Raw genomic sequence first — 23164 nt, forward strand, 5'->3', positions numbered from 1 at the left:
TCTAATGATTTATAGTTGAACTAGTCCTAGCGGGGAAGCAAAATGATTTGGCCCAGGTCACAGGGCAAGGGGAGAAGAGCCTGAAAGCCTCCAGACTCCCAAGCCCCTGTTCTTCACCCCCAACACGCACCTCGAGGACCAGAGAGGGCAGACTTCCACGATGTCACAGCACAGCGCTGTGTCTCACCCCTCAAAGTGCATGTGTTTCATTTGATTCCCTCAGTAAGACCACGAGGTGGCGAAAAAGATGTTCCTGTGGCCATCTTCCCACTGGGGAAGCAGAGATTCCTGCGTGTGAAACGATGTGCCTGTCTCTGCAAAGCTGGAGTCACCTGGCACTCCCCATCACACCCAGCTCACCTGTGCCCACTGACAAAGTGAACGGACACCTCCAAACTCGCAGCCAGAGGGGGCCCCCAGGAGGCAACCTTTACACAGCCCGGGTAGATCTCAGATTCCACATCCAGGCCTATAACTCTGACCCAAAATAGCATGAATCTGGTCTCTGAAACCTTATCTCAGCGCCTGTTTTCCTGAATCTTTGCCCCAAGAAGCAGAAACCCCACGTCCACCAGAGACAGCCCAAGCTTGAGGGGGGCGGTAAGACCAACCTGAGCCCAAATCCAAGCACACTGGGAAAGGGACCTGACCACTCTGACCCTTGGTCTCCTCATCTGTAGTACTGAGATAATGATGGCATGGATACTCATCTCCCAGGCTTTTGGGAGAATCAGATGTTGCCCTCGTCTGTCCTAACAAGCAGTGAAGCCAGACGGGTCCTTCCTTCAAAAGCCTAGAGTGGGCCTCATCACAGCATCCCCCTCATGGTTGCAACGGTCATTTAGATTAATTTGTTCAGTAAGCATTATTCATTGTTTAATGAATTACTAAATGCTTACTGAAGGCCAGGCACAGAGCTAACATGGGAACATAATGTGGAGAAGAGACACAATCCACAGAGCTGAGGGGCTATTCGCACATAGTAGAGATGGACATTAAACAATCATATGACACACATATATGTATACGCAGAATTGTTTTTTCTTTTCTTTTTTTTGAAGGCCATGGTCACGGTTCTTTAGGAAAAACTGGAGGAGTGGCTCCAGGTTGGCTGTGGGAGAAGCTCTCTTAGAGAGTAACATTTATCCTAAGATTTGAGGAAGGAAAGGTGTAATCTAGACAGAGAGGGGAAGAGACCAGCAGGTGCAAAGGCCCTGTGGCAGAGAGGGGGCAGGTGAGCATACTGACCAGAGAAGGCAGTGAGGCTGGAGGACAGGGAGCTTGTCTTACTCCTTCCCCTTAAAAGGAGGGGTGTGCTGTGAACCAAGGCTATAAGAGGCAGATTTATAAGTATTTTTTTTTGTTTCCAAAACTTTTTTTGCAATAAGAAATACACTTTCCTAAGCAGCACACATAAAAATATATGTGTTCAAAAGTTTCAGGAAATAATATTTAACTTTACTACCTGCAATCAACTCTGATGCTTTCTTATATTCTATTTCACTGAAAAAAAAAAAAAAAAAGAGAGAGCGAGTGAGAGAGAAAGACACATGTTGGTCTTGGCTGGTGTGGGTTGCCTTGTGTCCTCCATAAAGATCTATTAAAGCCCTAACCCCTACTACCTGTGAATGTGACCCCCAAAAGAGGGTCTTTGCAGATGTACTCCTGTTAAGATGAGGTCATACTGGATGCGGCGAGCCTTAAATCCAAGAACTGGCATCCTTATAAGGAGAGGGAGACATTTAGAGACACAGAAAAACAGGGTTGAAGGCCACGTGAAGAGGCAGGCAGAGACAGGAGTTATACAGCCACAGCCAAGGAGCACCACGGATGGGGCCACAGCCGCAGCCAAGGAAGGGGGCCACCCCCCAGAAGGTAGGAGAGAGGCATGGACAAGGTCCCCTCTCTGAGCTTCCTGAAGAACCAGCTCTGCTGATGCCTTGATTTCAACCTCTGGCCTCTGTAAGACAACACCTTTCTGTTGTTTCAAGCCACTTGGTTTGTGTTCATTGCTGCATTAATGGCAGATGACTCTAAGAAATTAATACAATGGCCCATTAAGTTGCTATCCCGGCCCAGCAAAGGGCTGAGATGCACAATTTGAAAAACGTTATCTTAAGGAAAGAGAACAGAATGAGAAGGCCCAACACCAAGACTTGAGGAGCTCTGGCACTTAATGATTGGATGGAGGAGTCTGAGCCTGCCAAGGGAGCAGAGAGGCCAAAATGCTGGAGGAAAACCTACGCTGGGGCTCTGGGAGCCCAGCAAAGAGCTGGCTTGCAGCCAGAGTCAGGAGTAGGTGGAGGGTGGGGGATGGAGAGAGACGTGGAGGGAGCTGGAGGGAGATGATGGGTGGGGTGAGACATTTTAATTTTTATGGGAAAGACTGGTAAGTTCTGAGGAGGTGGGAGGAGGTGGGACCCCAAATGTGACCGATGGGAATAAGCCTTACTAGACACAGGAGTCTGATGTGTCCTCCACTGCATAAAGTTCTATCACATTCAGTAAAATACAGCATCACTAAAAGAAGATGTGGTATATATTTACAATGGACTATTATTCAGCCATAAAAAAGAATGAAGTAATGCCATGTGCAGCAACATGGATGGACCTAGAAATGATCATACTAAGTGAAGTAAGTCAGACAGAGAAAGACAAATATCATATGCTATCACTTATATGTGGAATCTAAAATATAACACAAATGAGTTTATTTACAATACAGAAAGACACTCAGAAAACAAACTTACAGCCTCCAAAGGGGAAAGGGACAGGAAGAGGAATAGATCAGGAGTACAGGATTAACAGATACATACTACTTTATATAAAATCGGTAAGCAATAATGATTTACTGTATAGCACAGGGAACTATATTCAATATCCTGTCATAACCTGTAATGAAAAATAATCTGAAAAAAAGATATAATTGAATCACTTTGCAGTACACCAGAAACTAACAATATCGTAAATCAACTATACTTCAAAAAAAAAAAGAACATAGCATCACTAATGCATGTGAGACACAGCTCTTCCAAAAGGACCTTGGCACAGGCTACAGCTTGTTGAGTCCATCTCCTTGGGCCCACTTCTAATTCTTAGTTTACAGTGAGTTTATTTGGAATAATCTGAGTCTCTTGGGGAAAAAAATTAGCAACACAAACTAAACATCATATTTCCTAATTTGGAATGTTCAACTGCAGCTTCAGATTAAATCGGTCACACTGTAAAGCAAGGCTTGTCACTGTGCACTTCTTTCCTTTTTGTTTCCCTAAAAAGTAATGCGTGCTGTTTGACTTAACACACTGATGTTTCAGAACCTGGTGTTTGGAAAGACAGTGATATTTTGTTTATATGGTATTTTGGTCCAGTAGTGAAACCTGTCCTCTTAGAAGGGGCAGTGAGCTGAGGATAGACTTCTATAGGGAAACCAAAATGAACCAAAAAAGGGTGGGAAACATCCCGGGACCAAGTGGGGAGAGGGTAAAATGAGTAACACACATCAATCACACAGGTTCAAGTCCGCTGACCTGGGCTTGGCCATCAAGCTTTACTCTCTCAGGCTGACATTTTTAAATGGGTATTGTATGCTTAGATCTGCTGGAGGCCCATTCGTGAACCCCTTTCCTCTTCCAGAACAAGGCTGGTTCTGAACACAGAAGCCCATTTGTAGTCACGTCACCCCATTGTCCCAACACTAGGACACACGATGTCTTACAAACTAAAATGGTCAAGCTGGCTGCCAATCCAAAGCCAACACTTTCACATCTGACTCAGGTTTCCTGAGCTCCCAAAATGTACAAGGCATGGGAGGTGGGGGCGGGGGTGGGGAATTAATGACAGTCAGGTTGAGCATTCTGTCGATGTCTCTGTCCTTTGTTAGGAGTCACTGGCGCCAAGGATGTCTGAAGGTGAGTCCGTTAAATGTTCTTATTATGGACTGGGATTCCTAGGGGTTATTTATTTTGTGGTTCATTGCCAAATCTTGTACTCAATTTGGGTTTGACATAATCAGCGCTCTGCACGGTAGGGCCCATTCTTTTATGTGACTCCCATGTGCTTTGGGGAACGCCTTTGGAATAAATATCCTAATTATCTCCCCCACCGAGGTCATCGGGAGGATGGGGAGCTTAACAAGAGGCAATGAACAGGCAGATCTTCTGCTACTGGAATTTTCTATCGTTCTGAGCCACAATGCTGTCGACCAGGCAGATGCGAGGAGCTGCAGGGCTTGGCAGAGAGGAAGAGCAGCGGTGGGGGTGTAGGGGGGTGGGGTCCACACTGAAGCCCTTGGTCGGATTCACAAACCCTACAGCAGTAGGCAGGCCGGTGGGGACAGCCAGAGGCTCCTCAACGGGGGCATCACTCCATTTTCAGACCCCACGGCCTTGCCCGCTAGAAAAAAATCTCCACGTGGATTATGGTCCACTGTGCTGGAAATCAGCACCAGCCATCTGCTGCGACCACTGCGGCTAATCCCTGTGTTAGCGGGTCCCTCGCGCCCTGCCCCAAGTCCCGATGCTTCAACAACCCAGAGCATCTCTGCTTATAGCGTGGGCCATGCCCCTTAGGACCCGAAAGCCCCTCTGGGGACTGGCTGTGTGCCGACCCGGGGCTCAGTCAATCATTCTAGTAAACATCTCAGCCACCTTCACCACCCAAGCTGAGTCCTACAGGCCCACCCCCAGGCGGCCAAGGCATCCGGGAGCACCTCTGTCCTACTCCAATCGTGTATTTTTGCACATTTACGTGGTGCCCCCTAGACTGTGAACTTATTTCAGGGTCCCTAGCACCGGGATCTGGCCTGAGTACACAGCACAATTTCAAACAAATGAAAACATTTCTAGGCACTGGAAAATTTAAGCATTTGGGTAGGACCATCTCCTGATACTTGTTATGCAGGTTTTGCTACTTAGAAATTAAAATTGCACATGGACGATAGTGTTTAAGGTACAGCCAGAGGCAGGGCAAATACAGGAAACATAGGTGAACCCACCCTGCATCTCACAGGCCAAGAGCGCTTATCCCAGACCCTGGAAATTCCTTCTCTTCGGTGGCCTGTCACGGCCACACACCGAGCCTGTGCTCCTGGGAGAGGGCCCCTTGGGCTGCACAGGAGCTGAGACACGTCTGCAAAGGCTTCTGAAATGCTGGGGGCTTTTCCCCGGGGGGATCCAAGAGACTGTTTCAAAGGGAAAATCCGGAGTCCCTCCTCGCAAGGGCTGTGTGCGAGAGAATTCTAAAAGCCCAATTCAGAGGCCCTGCCGGCTCCGGGAGGGGCGACACCAGCTGGCTGTGCTTAATTTTCCTCGGCTTTGAAGCTTCAGAAGGCACAGTGCGACACGGGAAGCAAACGTTTTCTTTGGCGGCCAAGGCCCTGTGTGGGGAATGCATTTATTGGTGTTGCTCTAGCTTAGATGTTAATGTTCTCACACCAACAAGGAAAGGGCCCAAGCAGAGGGGCCCCGCCCTGACCTGGAGAATGCTCAGAATCAAATGGTTTTATTCTCCAAACTGTGATGGAGATGTCAGCTCTTTTCAAGCAGATTTCCGGTTTAAACTCGATTTTCTCTGCAGGCGTCTCTACAGGTAGGATGTGCCGCGAGCTTGGCAAAAGAATGGGTGCCAGTGTCGGCTGCTGCTGGGTCTGGACCCCAACCTCACCCCACACGAGCCCTGCACACACATGGGCAGGGGTGTCACCTGTGCCGGACAGGATAAGCAGGGCCCGGGCTTTGGGGGGCAATGGCTGGGGCTGAGTCCTGTGTGTGCTGGTTATGAGTGTTCCTGTCACACACAGCTTTCCCCGTGACAGCATTTCGTCAGGAACAATGAGCCGGGAGCCATCCCTAACTTCCTGGGAGCACCAAGGGGATGTAAATGTCACAAAGTGGTAGCATCCCTGTTGAGCCAGTGCCCAGAAGGTGCCGCCTAGGAAAGTCTGTCTCCTGAGCCCAGAGGAGGGAATAAACCCTGCTGGCTCGGAGGTGGGGGCGGGAGGCATCCCCCCTGCCAGCATCGCTGGGCACCCCCTGGGCCCAGGCCATTCTGGGTGCATTTCCTTTTCTGAACGACGAACACTTGTCTCTAATTCTTACTCCTCAGAGGTAGTGTGCTTTCCATTTCATCTGCAAGGAAGACACAGACTCCACGGATTCTAGGAGGGCTGAGCAGCTGTCCCCTTCTGAGACGCGCTGGAATCTCTAACCTCAGTGACAATACCAGGCCGGCAATGCCTTGGAACAGTCAGTACAGCGCAGAGGGATTACGAAATGATGAACAGGGACGGATGACTCAACAACGTGATGTGCTGATGGAAGGGGCACCCAGAGAACTGAGACACTGGTGAAACTGAGGCAGAAAGAAAGGAGGCAAGGCCCTCAGAGTGCCCAAGGGTCCAAGGGTCTTTTCCTGATCCCGGACCAGGAGCTGTTCGGCATGCAGTGCTGAAGGAGCTAGGCAGGGATCTTTGCTTCCCTGGGGCTTCTGAGGGGTTTTTAGGATTATCCAAGGGCTAGTTAAGCCCTTCAGATGTCCTGCCTAGAAGAGGACCGGGGTCATCTCTTGCAAAGAAGGAACCCCAGACGACGCATCACTCCATGAGTTGTTCCACAATCCCAACACGCCAGTAGCTTCCGTCAGAAGCTTCCTTACTGGAAGCAGCGTCGGAGAATTAAGCGATACAGCAAGCCCACGTGGAGTGACATCAGCTCAGTGCAGAGCAAAAGCAATTATCTCCCGAAACTCCCATTCTGTGAGGCGCTAATAGTCCTGAATGACACTGACTCGCAACCCACCAGAATGAATCCTGCAATTTCAGACCTGGATTCATGGGTTACAAAAGGCAGTGCCCAATTCATGATAGGAAACCACCCTCTCATTACACCGTGATTACATCGCAATCGGTACCCAGGTGGCTTAGAGGCCGCAAGAAGACTATGCTAATAGGATTGCAGGCTCCTGCCCCTGTACGTGGGGCTACGTGGACTTACTTGTTAAGGATTTTCGCTCTCTTAGCACTTGAAAAATTCTCCAGCTGCAGGGAATCTTGAGTAAGGAAAGCGACAGCCAGGTGAAAATAGTTGTTCCACAGCTGAAAACCAAAAAAGGGGAGATGCTAAGGCGTCGAACGGATTAATGTCGGATCTCAGAAACGCTCTGAGACATTTATAAGAGCATTTGCCCAGCACATGCTTCTGAAATGTTTGAAAGCCATACTCTGTACGTACACCTTGTGAGCGAGCCACCCACGGTGTGGTCCGGGGCTGAGGATGGGCTCTGACAGCGCATGCGGTCAAATCCCAGCGGCCACTTACGTAGGCAAACACTCTAACCTCTCTGTGCCTCAGTTTCCTCAGGTAAAGTGGGAATTTCAACAGTACCTACCTGATAGCGCTGCTGAAGAACCGAAGGAGTAGAGACATGCAGAGCCCTTCCAGGGGTGCCAGGCTCCTGTTAACACTCTATTATGGAGTCCCTAACCTCACAGTAAACAGTAAGTCCCCTATATACGAACAAGTGCCATTCTGAGAGAGGGTTCTTAAGCCCAACAAAGTTAGCCTAGGTACCCAACTAACACAATCGGCTATAAACCCCTGCTTTTACGCTTGCTTCCAGACATCCTGGGCTTGAAATAAAGATACTGTACTGCTGTACTCTACACAGGCCTGTAAAGGACACAAAAGCACAACCACTTGTAGAGGATGCATGCACATGACAATGTATGCCAGACACGTGAACTAACTTACGTGACTGGACATGAAAAGGCATGTGTGCCTCTTTAAAAGCTCGCAACTTGAAGGTTCATGTGTAGGGGACTCACTGTATAGATTTCTATAATTTATCATTTTATGATACTAAAAATATATAAACACTAGAAAATTGAGGAAAACGTAAAAAGATCCAATATTTCATATTTCAAGGATTTACGGATGATATGTGCCTTAAATGACACTTAAGTTTCCTATAAAATGATTTTGTCGTCGTAAAGCTCTTCATTGGAAGCTCTGTGTATCCGGACACAGGATCCCATAAAAGCGTTCTTCAACAAAATGTTAGGATGGGTAGATTCCTAAAGTCATAAAATGAAGATCCCCTACAATAGGTCAATGTTTAAGGCCAGGTGAAGAAATTCAAATGAAGGACGGATTCTTGGATCATGAATGGGGGCTTTCTGCTTTGCACTCAGTAAAGGGCACCAGCATCCCCCTCACCACCCGGGGCGGGGGAAACCTGGGGCTCCTCCTGGGCTCTGTTCTTCGCAGCATCCCACCGTTTCAATCAGCAAGTCCTTCTGCTTCACCTTATAAGTTTCTCTCAAGCCCACCCGCTCTGTCTCAGTGCCGGGGTATCACCCGACCCAGGCCAGCATCCTCCCTCACACACCAGCACAGCCTGCTTCCTGTCTCCTGTCCTGGCCTCGTCCTCTCACACCCACAGGGCAGCCAGAGGGAATGGACACTGACCTGAGGGGGCCACATCCCAGCTCAAGCCTCTTCGAGAACTTCGCACACCTTTCTGGTCAGAGCAGAATTTGAAGGGGAGTCCCGTTGGCTGGTTCCCACTGCTTCCCCTGGCAGCAGCCTTCCTGTCCACCCTCTGCACCCTCGTCTTCCCCTCAGATCCTTGAGCTGAGGCTCTCCCCACCCCGGGGCCTTTGCAGACGCCAGGCCCGTCCACCTCTCCTCCCGACCATGTCTCAGCACACCTGGACCAGGTGTGTTCACCCTCTCCTCGCCCTCGAAGGACCTCGGTCTGTCCTTCCAGGGACACAGCTCACCCTCGCAGGCACTGCAGTCTTGCCCTAATCATCCTCGCTCTAAGCTCCATCCATCACGGTGCACGGCATGGGGGCAGGATTCCAGGTCTGGGGCGGAGCCTGGCACAAAGTGACCCACCAGTAACGATCAGTATTTGAGGGATGAACCCATGGAGATTTCTCAAATGTAAACGAAAACTCGGTGAACATTTCCTCCAATCGCGTCCATTTGCTTCCTCTCTTAGAGGGTGGCACCCGAGGCTGGGGTTTGGGGACGAGTGGGTGAGAGACAAGTGGGGAGACCCTTCCCACCCCAGGAATTGCAGTGAGGGGCTCAGAGAGATTGGCCATCACAGATACTCCTCAACGGATCATTCTTGAACCACAGGACATTGCAGGGGAACTTTCACCTGCTCCCGTGGGAAAGCTGGACAGAGTTTCTATCACATGTATAAGTTTCAAGGTGCCTTCAATGATCTTTGGAAGCAATTTGTGGGTATTGGTTTTCTTATTTACAAAACAAGGATAATATTCATTACATCAAATGGTTACAAAGAGCTACGTAAAAACAAGGTATATACAATAATGACTCTATTTTCAGTCACCAAGCCTGGGTGTAACTAAGGGCTTCATTCATCTGGCGCTGCTCGTGAACTGGCATTTCTTCAGGTTGAGAGCAGCTCATTTGGTTGCTGCAGAACTAACCAGGCAAGTGCTGGTCTCCCCGTTTCACAGATGAGGGTCAGAGACTTGCCCCAAACCATGGAAAACACGTGAAGCAGAACAAGGGTCTCCAGCGGGCCGTCCCGGACCTCACAGGCCACACTCTTTCCGGCCCACAAAGGCACTTTCTCTTTTCTGGCCCTTTCTTGATAAAAGGGATGAATCAATAAAGTACAAGTTGCTTCTTTTGTCTTTGGAACTAATACCTCCCCACTATGGCCACCCATCTCCCAGCAATGCCCCCGGCTCACAGCACTGGCCGGGGTCCCTGGCCACATGCGGGTGAGGGGCACCACTAGAGCAGGACCCAAAACGTATTTTAAGGTATACCTGCTGCTCATAAAAACAAAATCAACCAAAATATGAATGTCTTTTTCACTGCCAGTTTCACTAACTCCGTATTCCTTCTCGTCATTCACGTGGCAGCCAGGATGACAGCTGAGCCACAAGTCTCCTATAAACCCCACCCCAGGAGATATTTAGGGGAAAAGTGTAAGGAAACGCTCTGAAGAAGGAAGGCACGTGCCCTCGTGGCCTGTGTGCCTGACGACCCAGTGCCTCTACCTATAAAGCGAGACTGGGACCCACAGGAGACTTTCATATCCTTAGGAAGGAGGAGGCTGTCTGTTTTGCATCTCAAAACTCCCCCGGCCATTGTCAGAGCCTAAGCAGGACTAGGGGGCCCTCCAGGATTTTGAAGCATCTGGCATGGAGGGAGGGGTTATGACTCCTGTGATGTTCCTCCCAAGGGTCCAGCCTGGGTCTACGCACCGGGGAACATGAGGCAGCCCAAGTGCAGGGCCGTCTGCAACCCCAGACCCGTGCCCTGCGCAAGTGCCGAGGACCGGACAGCCAAGACAGAGTGAGGAACCGTTCTAGCCTGAAGCAGACGAAAGACACACAGAAACTGAACGCGTGGGGCAGGGAGGGAAGACTGGGAGGAGCACAGAGGATTTTTAGGGCAAGGAAGCTGGATGCATGTCATTCTACATTTGTCCAAACCCAGAGAATGGACAAAACATCTGCAGTGAACCGTAATGTAAAGTAAGGACTCTGAGTGAGTGGATGTGTGAGTGTAGGTGCATCAATTGTAACAAATGTACCATCTGGGGGGAGACGTTGACAGTGGGGGAAGCTCTGTGTGCTGGGGGCACGGGGTTCTATGGAAAATCTCTATACTTTCCTCAGTTTTTCTGTGAACTTAAAACTGTCATAAATAAAATAAAGTCTTTTTTTTAAAAAATCACATAAAAATTCAAACATTTAAAAAACCTATAAGCTACACATGATTTGAGATATGACCATGAACAGTATTCACAATGCTGACCCGTGACGGATGGAATTGGGACGATGGAACTTGAATGTGGTCTGAGGACAGGTTGGGGTAGGGGAATGTAAGTTTCCTGCGTTTGGTAGTCTTCCTCTAGCCATGTAGGGGAAGGGCCCTGTTTGTATGAAATACACACTACAGATTTGGGGAGGTGATAGGCTGTCATGCTGGCAGCTCAGTATGAGAAGGTTAAGAAAAAAAGTTCTTGGTACTGTACTTACTGGAAATGAGAAGCAGACTGAGGAGGGGCAGAGGGAAGCAGCAAGAGGAGCAGCCACAGGGATGATGAGTTAAAGGAGAAGGGAGTGTCGGGAGAGTGAACCTTGCAGGGAACGTGAGAACATGGAAATGCACCTTGTGGGAGGGCCCACTGCCTGGACTACACGCTGAAGGCGGCCTCCGCCACGTGGCGCCCAAGCCTGCCCTGGGGCTGGGAGGGTGGGAGCCCTCCAGAGTGGAACAATCAAATGCACTCACACCTGCCAAGGGACGAGGGCCAAAGGGGATCAGTGCAGCCATCGTGCCGGGCGTGAGGGGAGCAGCCAGAGGATGGTACACATGAAACAATGCACATGCACAGCAACAATCAGGAAGCCCACACCCACAGCAGCCACACCTGAAACACACAGCAATCCACTCAGCATGTGATGGGCACAGCCTACGTAGATAAAATGAGAAAATCTAATGAAGGACATACAAAAAGGCCTAAATATTCCTCTGTGAGGTGGGAACAAATAAATACTGCCACATATTCCTCCAAATGCTGTGATATTTCCCCTGCAATTATTTATGAATTCAATAGAATCCTAGTTAAAACGTAAACAGCATTTTTAAAAAGTTTAATAAGGTGATTTTGAATTTCACACAGAAGAGGAAATGCACAAAAAGAATCAAGATAATTTTGCAATAACACACTAACAGGGACATCCGGGCTCTACTAGCTGGGTATAAAACCCATAGGTAATAATACAGAAAACAGAACTGATACACACACGCATTTCTAATTATGGGTTTTCTCGATGGCATTTCAAATCATTGGGAAAGAAGAAACTATTCAAAACGTGAAATAAAATCCATATTTTATATAGCAAGGCAAGAAAAATTTAAATATGAAAAAATTTCTCTTCCCTCTGGCCTCCTCTCTCTCCCCACTCTGCATTGTGTATCTGCATTAGGCATCAACAAAACCACGCCCATTGGCAGAAAATACCTGCTCAACCATAAAGAGCAACATTCTCCCAGTGTCAACAAGATAAACCGTTAAAAGATAGCATCCCTTCTTGATCTTGTAAGGGGTCACATGACCCAACTTGATGACTTAGATCTGGTTTATGTGAACTGTCAATAATATGTCATTTGATGTACCACTCTCTGTCTCAAAAAAACTTATATAACTGTGCCTTGATTTCTAACTGGCAGAACAGTTCTCAGAGCTTTCTGAGATGCTCTTCCTGGATTATAATCCTCAAATTCAGCCTGAGTAAAATCTTCCAATTCTTTCTTAGACTAATTTTTCATCAGCAATAAAATAAATGTGGGGAAAACTGAAGTTAAACTCTAATCCCTAACACTAACTATAGAAAATGCAGATGTAGATGAACAATAAGGACCAACTATATAGCATGGGGAACAATATTCAATATCTTGTAATAAACTGTAATGGAAAAGAATCTGAAAAAAGTATATATATACATCTGAAACACTTTGCTGCAGACTTAAAGCAAACACAACTGTAAATCAACTCTACTTCAATTTTTAAAAATGGTTATAAAAAGAAATCACAGATGGATTAATCATTGAAAAGTTAAAAAAAAAGCAGAACTATAAAGGTACTAGCAGCATATATCTACAAAAAAAATAGTTAAATTTATAATCAAAGGATTTGCCAAGCAAAACATAAAACCCAAAAGCCATAAAATAATTGACACATTTAACTACAGAAAAAATCAAGTATTTCTATATAATAAACCTAAACCCATGACTAGGCTATCTCAAGAATTCCAACTTACAAAAAAGCACGACAAATAGCCCAAGAGAAAAATAAGCAGAGGAAATGATCAGACAGTTCATACTAGAAATCCTCACAGCCAAAAAGTACTTTAAACCCAACCAGCAATCACAGAAATACCAACAAAAACAAGAATCAACAATTTTAAAGAAATTGGTATTGGAGAAGATTCCAGACCATGACTGCTCTCAGAGAAGGCTGGTGAGGTTGCAAACTGCTAGAGCATTTTAGGTCGGTAATTTATCAGTGTCCATCAAACAAAATTTCTTACCATTCCGCCTGGCAATTATGCTTCCAGGAGCCTGTGCTAACATCAATGAAGTCCTAAGATGCGTGTTCCACTGTTCATGGAAGCACTGCTCGGAAAGGGGGAAAACTGGAAAGAGCCTGAAGGTTATCAGTGCAGGAATGCCTGCACCTATGTTGGTACATTTATGTTGTAGAATATTATAGAACCGAAAATCACGGAGGGCATGACCAATTCATGTTCAAAGCCAGAAGAAAGCAGGTCTGGATCCAGACACAGCTGACTCTTGAACAACTCCAGTTTGAACCACTCAGTCTGCTTACAGGCGGACAGTTTCAGTAGTAAACACTACAGTACGACACAGTCTGTGGTTGGTTGAATTACACTCGGATTAATCACCTTCCCCTGCCCTCCCGCACTGCTCAAGGGTCAACTGTAAACGCTTAAAGAAGCCTCAGGAAGAACACACAACAATTATTTTAAAAGTTACCCAGCAAAGGGAGAAAAGGGCGAAAGGGTGGAAAGGGGAGTTTCATATTTTATTCGATGTGCCGATTTACACTGCAAAAATATTTTACCAGAACGTATCTGTGTATTAGGACGTGTGAAAAGAAGCATTAGGCAGAGAAAATAATAAAACATTTAAAATTGTGAAAAATAGTAACATTTCCAAATACACAGTATCTGATATATTACTATGTACTTAAATGCTGATAAAACATTTTTAATTTAAAAAAATGATACAAGAAATAGGGCATAGGCTAAGAACTTAATCTAATAAACCAAGTTTCACATTAGCTCTAAATTTTCCAGAAACAATGCAAAAGGGAAGGTAGACGGGTGTCTGAATTTTTGTTATCTGGTAACCCATTTTCGAGCCAGACCACCCTCTGGGTATACGTAAATTCTTCAGGTGCCTTCTCAGTGAGCAATCTTACCCAGGAAAGTAACCTATTTGCATTTGGATGCTTTTATTTGCAAACTTTAGTAAATCAAACTAAATAATGACAAAATCATAATTAGCAGAAATATATCCGCAGTTCAATGGAAAATGATGGTCACAAATAGCAGACGCTCGGTAAGAAATCATGCCCGGCAAAAATCTACCCTGCTTACACACACGCACGCACACGCACGCACGCACACGCACGCAACGCACGCAACGCACGCACACGCACTCCACAAGCACTGAGAAGCAGCTCCAAGATGGAAGAATCAGCTGACCACGGCCCAGGGGTGTTGCGGGGGTGGGACCTTTAGCCTGGCAAAGGCCCCTTTGGGCAGCACAAAACCGGAAGAGACTATATCAGAGGAAAACCAGGTTCTACAAGCAAGCCGGGCTCAGCGATGCAGACCCACTTCCTCCGCCTCCTAGCTGATCCTTGACACATCAGGACCGTCTGAGACGGTCTTGGCAGCCACTCCAACTGAGATGCGGTGGCCTCCCTGCTCAGAGAGTCCCTACTTGTCACTCTGATTCAAGACTTTCACTCTGAAATAGCTCTATCTCCTTCCTCGCTAAATTGAGCAAACACCCCAAAGGCATCATTTTCAGTCCTCGGGTCCCAACAGCCTGTACTGTAAATTCCATTTTCACACCTTACATGGGAAACCGATTAAGTTCAAGGATTAGATATATAAGATATGGGCTCAGACCAGCAATTTGTCTTAACATGATTTCTTGACAAAGGTTATGTCTACCTCTTCTCTTACCTGCAGCTCAAAGTTGGCTTGATCCAGAAATTTCTTGTTCAGCATATCTGCATACTGATTAATCGCTCTCAGGAAGACTCTGAAAGAGCAAGAGAAAATTACATAATTACACACTTCTGCTCTGGCAGCTTTGGAGGTTTGGCATTTCAATTAGCTACAATCCAAGACTGTCTGGCCCGTGAACTCTCCACGTCCTGTGAAAAGCTGCGAGGTTTTGCCAATGAAAAGCCCAGAGAACTATATGCAGATGTTCTCCAAATTAATCAAGGTAACATGCGGAATAAAAGAGACAGACCAAAATAACAGAGTCTGAAAGTAACTATATGAAAAGTATCACTTAAAAAATAAAACCTAATTTTTTTAAAAAAAGAAAAGGTGCAAATTAAATCTTTTTCTCAAGTCACAATGTATTAGTGTTATATTATAAAACTGGTCTTTGCTTAGCTGGCTTTTTAAAGTTAAGCACTTGAAAGCACTGCTACACACCAGCAGGCTGGGAATGCTTTGGTATGTTGACTGGAAAAAAATGCACAACCTGTAAGTTGAGAATTATGTTGTATTCAGCGGACAAAACGGAGGACTTAGGGCTTCCCTGGTGGCGCAGTGGTTAAGAATCCACCTGTCAGTGCAGGGCACACGAGTTCAATCCCTGGTCCAGGAGGATCCCACATGCTGTGGAACAACTAAGCCCATGTGCCACAACTACTAAGCCTGACTGCCACAACTACTGAAGCCCATGCACTAGAGCCCGTGCTCCACAACAGGAAAAGCCACTGCTGAGAAGCCCAAGCACCACAACAAAGAGTAGCCCCCGCTCACTGCAGCTAGAGAGAGCCCGTGCGCAGCAACGAAGAGTAGCCCCTGCTCACTGCAGCTAGAGAGAGCCCGTGCGCAGCAACAAAGACCCAACGCAGCCAATAAAAATAAATAAATACATAAATAAATAAATAATTTTTTTAAAAAAACACACACAAAAACTGAGAACTTAAGCCCAGGACACAGCAGCTCAGAAAGCTCTGAGAGATGGCTCCTAAGAGGTAAGGGAGGAGTCAGGATATACAAGAGTTTTTGCAAGGCCAGGTAGTCAGAACTTCAAAAGATTACTGTTAATTAAAGAAAACCAGATATCTCAAGTTAAGGAATGTAGTGTTTTTCTACGTAAGAGAAGATGTAAGAGTCTGGGGTCACTGAACTCATTCCTCTGATGTGCACCTCAGCTATCTGGGGCCAGTATCCTGTGCTTTCCGCATCCTGAGTTCGCTCAGGGCTCACCGCAGGGGCGGCTGTAATGTGCTGGTTGATGGCTGCAACATCCTTTGTTTACTGATATGGCAGGCAACACTTTTTTTTGATCGATAGGTGAAATATCATCAAGCTTGGAAGCATGGCTTACTTCAGTATCATTTGTCCTATATGCCAAATGCTAATTGTAGTCACTGTTTACTTGTGTAAATGCAATAAAAAAAAGCTTTAGTGGATATGAGAGTAATTTGACAAGAGTTTCAGCAGAAATTTTAATTCACTGACTCATTGATAAGGTACCATTTTAAGCACTCAGGACAAAAATATCACATCCTTCCCTACCCTGACTTTTACTTTTCTCCAATGAAATACGTTACACAACTCGGGGCTGTCACAAATGACCCCAGAGTACTACACTTTCACAAGCTTGTTCATTCGGTACATTTGTTTTATCGCTCTGGAGGGTGTTTACAACCACAGAGCTCAGTCCAGATACTTCTTTTTTTTTTTTTTAGTTAATTAATTAATGTATTTATTGGCTGTGTTGGGTCTTTGTTGCTGCACACAGGCTTTCTCTAGTTGTGGCGAGTGGGGGCTACTCTGCAGTGCATGGACTCCTCATTGTGGTGGCTTCTCTTGTTGAACAGCACAGGCTTCAGTAGTTGTGGCACACGGGCTCAACAGTTGTGGCTCATAGGCTCTAGAGTGCAGGCTCAATAGTTGTGGCACACGGGCTTAGTTGTTTCCGTGGCATGTGGGATCTTCCCGGAGCATGGATCAAACCCATGTCCCCTGCATTGGCAGGTGGATTCTTAACCACTGTGCCACTTAAGAAGTTCCCCAGATACTTCTTTTTAAGTGATCCTTCTCCCTTTGCACAAAGGCAGGATGCAAGAGGAATTAGCATTAGGTCACAGATAATAAACTTCATTACACACCCTCTATTTAGACAGCAGGAAGCAGCCAGAATGTAAGCAAAATCTAGGTTACTTACTAGGAACTGGTGCATCTCTGACAACAGGATCTCTTTAGCTATGCATGCCTAGAGAAGCTCCCCAACCCTGATGGTCCCAGAGCCAATAAAGGCCAGTTAACCTGGGAGGAGGAAGACAGGGAACGTCTACCTGGGTCTTTAAGGAGGTCTCCATCACCACCTGCCACTATCACTTCCTGCCCGACACCAGCTGTCATGCAGGTTTCACTGGCACAGCTTGAAAGAGGATTTGCAGACATCATTCCATTAAGAGACCTATCAGTGGTATCTAGGACCAAAACGAGTGTGACAATTGGCCTGTGCTAGAGTTTGCCATCTTAGTGGCCGAAGAAAACCGTAGCCGGAGGTATTTGAATTCTTCCCTGAGGATGTTAAGACATAACCAGAAAGAAGAAGATGGTGTTGTAAGTTCCTATTAATGGAGGGACATGGGGGAGCATGGACTGGGCAGCAGCATCCGTCAGCCATAGGGGTGGCCAGATTCTGCCACTATCAGATGCCCGGTTAAACTGGAAAAATAGCTCTTCTGGACGAATTTTATAATTTCTTGAAAAAAAAAAGTCAAATTCAGGGCATTGAGGGCATCCTGACAAATTACTCCAGGACCAGGATAAAAATCACTAGATTCAGTATACGCTTCATATATACAGGTCACCTGGCAACCCTAATCAGCCCTCCAGTCCTGGACTGCGGTCACCTGTGTCATGCTGGGTCCTCAGAAATACAGGATGCCCGGCTCAAGAGAAGATGCTCTACTTGGCCCGTGTGACCCTTGGCAACTGTGTTCAGATAGATTCTGGGGACGTGCACTGCACTGACCACAGCAACCGGAGGAGTGTCCCCAAGTGTCAATGGAGTAAAACAACTTCCTGTCTTGGTGGGGGAAGCAGGTCACACAACACAAAAATACTAGGTTTACGGCCACAAACATTTTTTTCTCCCCCTTAACTTTTCCTTCAGCTTCAGAACTTGGCTATTCACTAGAGTACCCCAGGGTCCGGATGAGGTTTAAGGGAGCCCCTCTCTCCAGCCCTCTATAACAATGACAAGTTCGCTTGGACACACATTATTATTACAGGCTAATTATTGTGCCTCAAGATAGCACCCAAACGGTTGCAATATGCTACTTCTAATTAAGCTCTGGAAGAATTTCAGCTAGTTAAATAAAGATATTGCTCCAAAGGACTGAAAAAAATAAAGATGCCATGCTGAAATCATATGAAGGCTGAACAAAACCTTTTTAATGAACTGACAACTGAGAAAGAGCAGTGCTGAGAGAGGTTCTATAATTTAGACTCACTATAAATTTTTTAAAAAGCCAGGACCCAAAAAAGAAAAACAACACAGAATGCAAGTTGTAGGGGAAAAACTAAAGGGATGATCAAATAAAAACTATCATCAATGCCGTAAACAAAGGTGAGCCGCTCAGGCTACAGGTATTAAGGGCCACCCCACCTCTGCAGAACCACTGAGGACACACACATGACATCCTACCTCTCACACTTGATGGGATTAAAATCTTAGATGCCCCACATCCACCTGAAGACACATCAGTTAAGTAGGCAAAAAGAAACATTAAACAGAGGTTAACTTTTTAGGTAAGACTATTTCACATCTGCTGTAACTCATAAGTTATCTCTAATAAATATCAAACTAAGGGAAATAAATAAGAAAATCATGTTAGACACTTCTCATAACAATCTGCTTTCAGTCGGAGATTATGGAAAGCATCACAGCTAAGCCAGGCGATCAGACAGCAGGATGCCTTACTAGTCTGAAATGAAGGGATTCGGCTCAGCCCAGCAGAGCTGAAGAGCAAGTCCTTCCTGTCGGGAGGCAATGAGAGGGAGGATGGGGTGCAAGTGGGCTCTGCCCTGCGTCCCTGGTGACCCTGTGCATGCTGGGCACTGCTGTAGTTGCACTCAAGGACAGAGAAGCCCTCCAGACTGTTCCCAAGTGGGCCTGTTTATTCACCCACATGCCTGCCATGCCAAACCGGCATCTGGTACGTCCCATATGTTCACTGCAGATTAGCCACAGGAAAGAATGAACGGATGAATGTGGGTGGGTGGACAGATGGACAGATGGATAGACGGATGGATGGATGATGGATGGATGAGCTGGCCCAGAAGATCAGGTCCTGACCCACCCAGAGGGCTCAGGGAGGCTAGAATACTCAATAGCCCCCGGCTCTCCCTGGAGTCCTTGCATTCCGAGCAGATTTTCCACTGTGGGTTCAGCTCCTTCGAGGTTCTTGCTAACCAAATTCCTCATTAGGCATTTGGCATTCCTGCCTTGGTACGGTTCCCTCATGCTCCCCTTCACTTCCAGAGCTTGTTCCTTGATGCAGGGAGCCTTGTGTTTTACACATCAGGATGCCCCAAAGCATCTGGGAGGACCCCTTGCCACTGTGCATATTCAGAAATGTTCTGATCTAAGGAAGTATTAGTTTATAACTGTACTAACAGATATCTCAGGAACTCCTCCCAGGCAAACAAAAGGCACATATACACACTCAGAGCCTGCTCTAGTGGGGAGAGAGAATCTACCCTCTGGCCATCTGCGTTGGCCTTTATTCTCCCCATCCAACTTTACTGTACACAAATATCAGGACCCAATGAACAGAGGTCACGCCTACTGTTTACAATGTTTCCAGCTCCCGAGCACAAGAGAACGGGATGCTTGCAGGGGACAGAGAATGTGGGGGGTGGAAGAAGAAGGGGAGCGGTACAGACAGGTGTTGCTTCTGCTCTGCCAGAAAAGAGAGGGCCCGGGGCCGGGGTAGGGAGGAAGAGGTGTGAACCACACAGGTCCTGCCTCATTCCCAGCCACGAGAATGAAGTAATTTCTAAAAAACGCAGCTAAATGTCTTCATGGATGCTGTCCCACACGGTCAAAATGATTAAGAAAAAGGGCAAGCCCATATTTCACAGAGCCCTTTTCAATCATGTTTAATCTACGAAAGGATATATTTATAATGTAAAAATTTTAAACGTAAAACCAAACACACAAAATAAATAATGTAGAGAAAGCCACAGGCAAATCCCCCAAAGATTCAAAAGCCCTAATGTCCAGATGCACTGTCTCTAGACGTTCAAATTATTCAAGGCGAATGACCGCACATTTTCTTGTTAATGGCCCAATGGAAAGAACTTAATCTCACTCTGCTTGGTAACTGACTCCTGTCTCCAGAGGATCAGTCCTCATCTTTACCCCTCTCGTCACAATGTTACCCATCTTAAACAATCTGGGGGCCCTGTGACATAGAGATCATTCATTCTCAAAACTCCTAAAATTAAAAACAAACAAACCAAAAAAGCCCAGGAAGTTTTCCTTGAATTTCTTCTCTTCTACCTGGACATTTAACTACAGGGAGCTCCCACTAGAAACAAAATGCTGTGCTATAACTCCTGATGGTGTCAAATATGAGTTTAATTGTTGTGTACACACAGACAGACACATCCAATTACAGTTTTAATCTAATTACTTCTGTCAATTGTCTATAATCTATCATCTATCTATCTATCTATCTGTCTATCTATCTATCTATCATCTATCTACCTATCCATCCATCTATCTATCTACCCACCCATCCATCTCTCCCTCTCTCTCTCTCTTTACATCCATGTAAACGTTTGGCTCCATGACCTTCAAAAGTTGCTCAAGTTTTTGAGATTCTTTTATTTTCAACCAACACATAAAGGTACTAAACCATGGGGCCTCTAAACTCTCTTGAACTTTGAATCTCAGGGTTTTTGGCTTTTTTTTTTTTTTTTTTTCTAACTTTGAGATTAAAGGTAAGGAAGAGGTATCAGCACATAATTCAAAGCCGTTTGAACACTATGACCTCCACTGACACTTTACAAAATGTTGAGTAGCATTTGGTAAAAAGGAGAGACGCGTTATGACTCGCCTTTTGCACGTGTGTGGGAGAAGGCTGGGCGAGGTGGGGCCCGGCTCTGAGCGGCTGCCGAGTTCCAAGTCTCCCAAGCACAGGCGTTTTCCAGAGGACATCCCACCCGCCTTGCCTGTCACCCACATCCCCACCGTATCCCTGCACAAAAGGGCCCTGGATGCCTCGTGAGCTCCTGCAGGGGACCATCCCCCAAAGTTACCTATGGGAAAGCAATGTGTACTGAGCAAAACAGCACAGTCCTAAATAATTATGTGTTAATTGGGAAGAAAGGAACTTAGAAAGTGGAACATAATCAGAAACCAATTTAACTACTAGAAGCTCCTGGCACAATTACAGTCCCTAAAATGACTTTATTATAACAAGGCCGCAGGCATTTCTGCATCTCTGTTACCCAGTGTTTGCTGCCAATAAAACTGGAAGATGAGAGGCCTTATTACTACAGAGAGAAACACATCTATCGAGAGACGCCCTGAGCTTCCAGTGCAAGGGAAAGCCCCGTTTCTCAAATGGTGAAGCTGTGGGGCTTCTCTTATTGCTTCTCTAAACTTAAAGTTATATAATTAGATCGTACAGTTCAATATGAGGGCATCTAAATACCTCTGGCATTCACACAAGAGTTGCAGGGGAAAAAAAATCTGCATCTTTTAACAAAATGTTTTGCCCAAAGTGGTTGGAAAAAAAGGCAGCAAATGTAAAGTGACAGATTCTATCCCTACAGAACAATGAGTCAAGGAATTGTAGCTGGAAATATGCCTGAAAATGATTTCCGCATCATTCAGGAATGCCAGGAAGCAGAAGCAAGTTAAGGTGAAGTGATAAAAGCCATGCACAGACTGTCACTTCAGGTGCATGGTGCGGAGGCTTTCCTCCAGCTGATTGTCCTCCTGGACCTCCCACAAGCAGCAGGGCATCAAGTCAGTGTCTAAAGAGCACCAGCCACTTCCCCTGGCCACGTGAGCACAGAGATGCAATTTGTAAGGAAGACCCTGGTGTGTCCCGAGGTGGAGTGATGCACAGAAGGTGGGGGACTTAGATGGGACCCGCCTTCAGTCTTTGCAACTTGGGAAACTGCGGAAAGACCGGTGTCACGAGAACTTTCTGGGATTGAGGCTGGAAAGAAGGGCTGGAGATGTGAGAGGCTGGAGACACCGAGATGCAGAGTTTGCACCTTGGATGGTGGACAATGGGGGCCCTGAAGATTTAAAGCAGGGAAGGGGCCGGAAAGGCAAAAGGGTCAACCGCCCTTGTTTCCTGAATGCATGATTTCCTCGTTTCTTTTTCAAATCAGTAAGGCTTCGACATCCATCAGACTCCTAACTAACATGCAAACTGCTCTGAACATTTCCGTTGGGCAGCCCTGGGAGAAGCGGGCTCAGTCTGTGAGGCCCAGGAACACAGAGAATTCCCAGGGAGCATCTGCTCCAGACCAAGAAGGTCTCATCCCTGCTGGGGGGCCTCCTGGAGCAGAGATCTGTGGGCCCTGGACTGCAGGTCCGACTCACGCTCAACACAGTGGTGCTCTGGATGCATGGTCTGTCCCCTGTCTCAGGTTCCGGCCAAAACAGTGTGTTTTGGGACTTCCCCAATGGTCCCGTGGTTAAGACTATGTGCTTCTGAACTTCCTAGGTGGTGCAGGGGTTAAGAATCCACCTGCCAATGCAGGGGGACACGGGTTTGAGCCCTGCTCTGGGAAGATCCCACATGCCACGGAGCAACTAAGCCCATGCACCACAACTATTGAGCCTGTGCTCTAGAGCCTGTGAGCCACAACTATTGAGCCCATGTGCCACAACTACTGAAGCCCATGCACCTACAGCCTGTGCTGTTCAACAAGAGAAGCCACTACAATGAGGAGCCCGTGCACCGCAACGAAGAGTAGCTCCCACTCGCAGCAACTAGAGAAAGCCCGTGTGCAGCAATGAAGACCCAACACAGTCAATAAATAAATGAAACAAATAAATTTATTTAAAAAAAAAAAGACTTTGTGCTTCTGAAGCAGGGGACGCAGGTTTGATCCCTGGTCGAGGGACTAAGATCCTACATGCCACGTAATGCGGCCAAAAAAGAAAAGAAAAAAGAAAAAAACCCACAAAAACAAACAAACAGTTTGTGTTGCCCATGAACCACTGCGGGCTGAAGGCGAGACATCCTGAAAGTGGCTGGACTGACCGCAGCTCTGCGATTCCTCTCCCACTCGACCACTCCCCTAACTTTCTGCTGCTCTGTTGGTTGAGCA

General features: G+C 46.5%; 1 protein-coding gene across 4 annotated transcripts in view; it reads right to left on the reverse strand.

Annotated features, from left to right (window-relative positions):
• The window catches only part of DOCK1 (dedicator of cytokinesis 1), a 520609-nt gene that overhangs the window by 98099 nt on the left and 399346 nt on the right, over positions 1–23164 (reverse strand). For all 4 annotated transcript variants that reach the window (XM_057736106.1, XM_057736108.1, XM_057736105.1 and 1 more), the window contains 2 exons: positions 14777–14855; positions 6990–7090 (listed from right to left, as the gene is read on the reverse strand). In XM_057736106.1, coding sequence (XP_057592089.1) covers positions 6990–7090; positions 14777–14855 — 180 coding nt within the window. The remainder of the gene's footprint in view (positions 1–6989; positions 7091–14776; positions 14856–23164) is intronic.

This window comes from Hippopotamus amphibius, chromosome 5 (assembly GCF_030028045.1).
Source record: "Hippopotamus amphibius kiboko isolate mHipAmp2 chromosome 5, mHipAmp2.hap2, whole genome shotgun sequence".
In the NCBI taxonomy this organism is placed as follows: Eukaryota; Metazoa; Chordata; class Mammalia; order Artiodactyla; family Hippopotamidae; genus Hippopotamus; species Hippopotamus amphibius.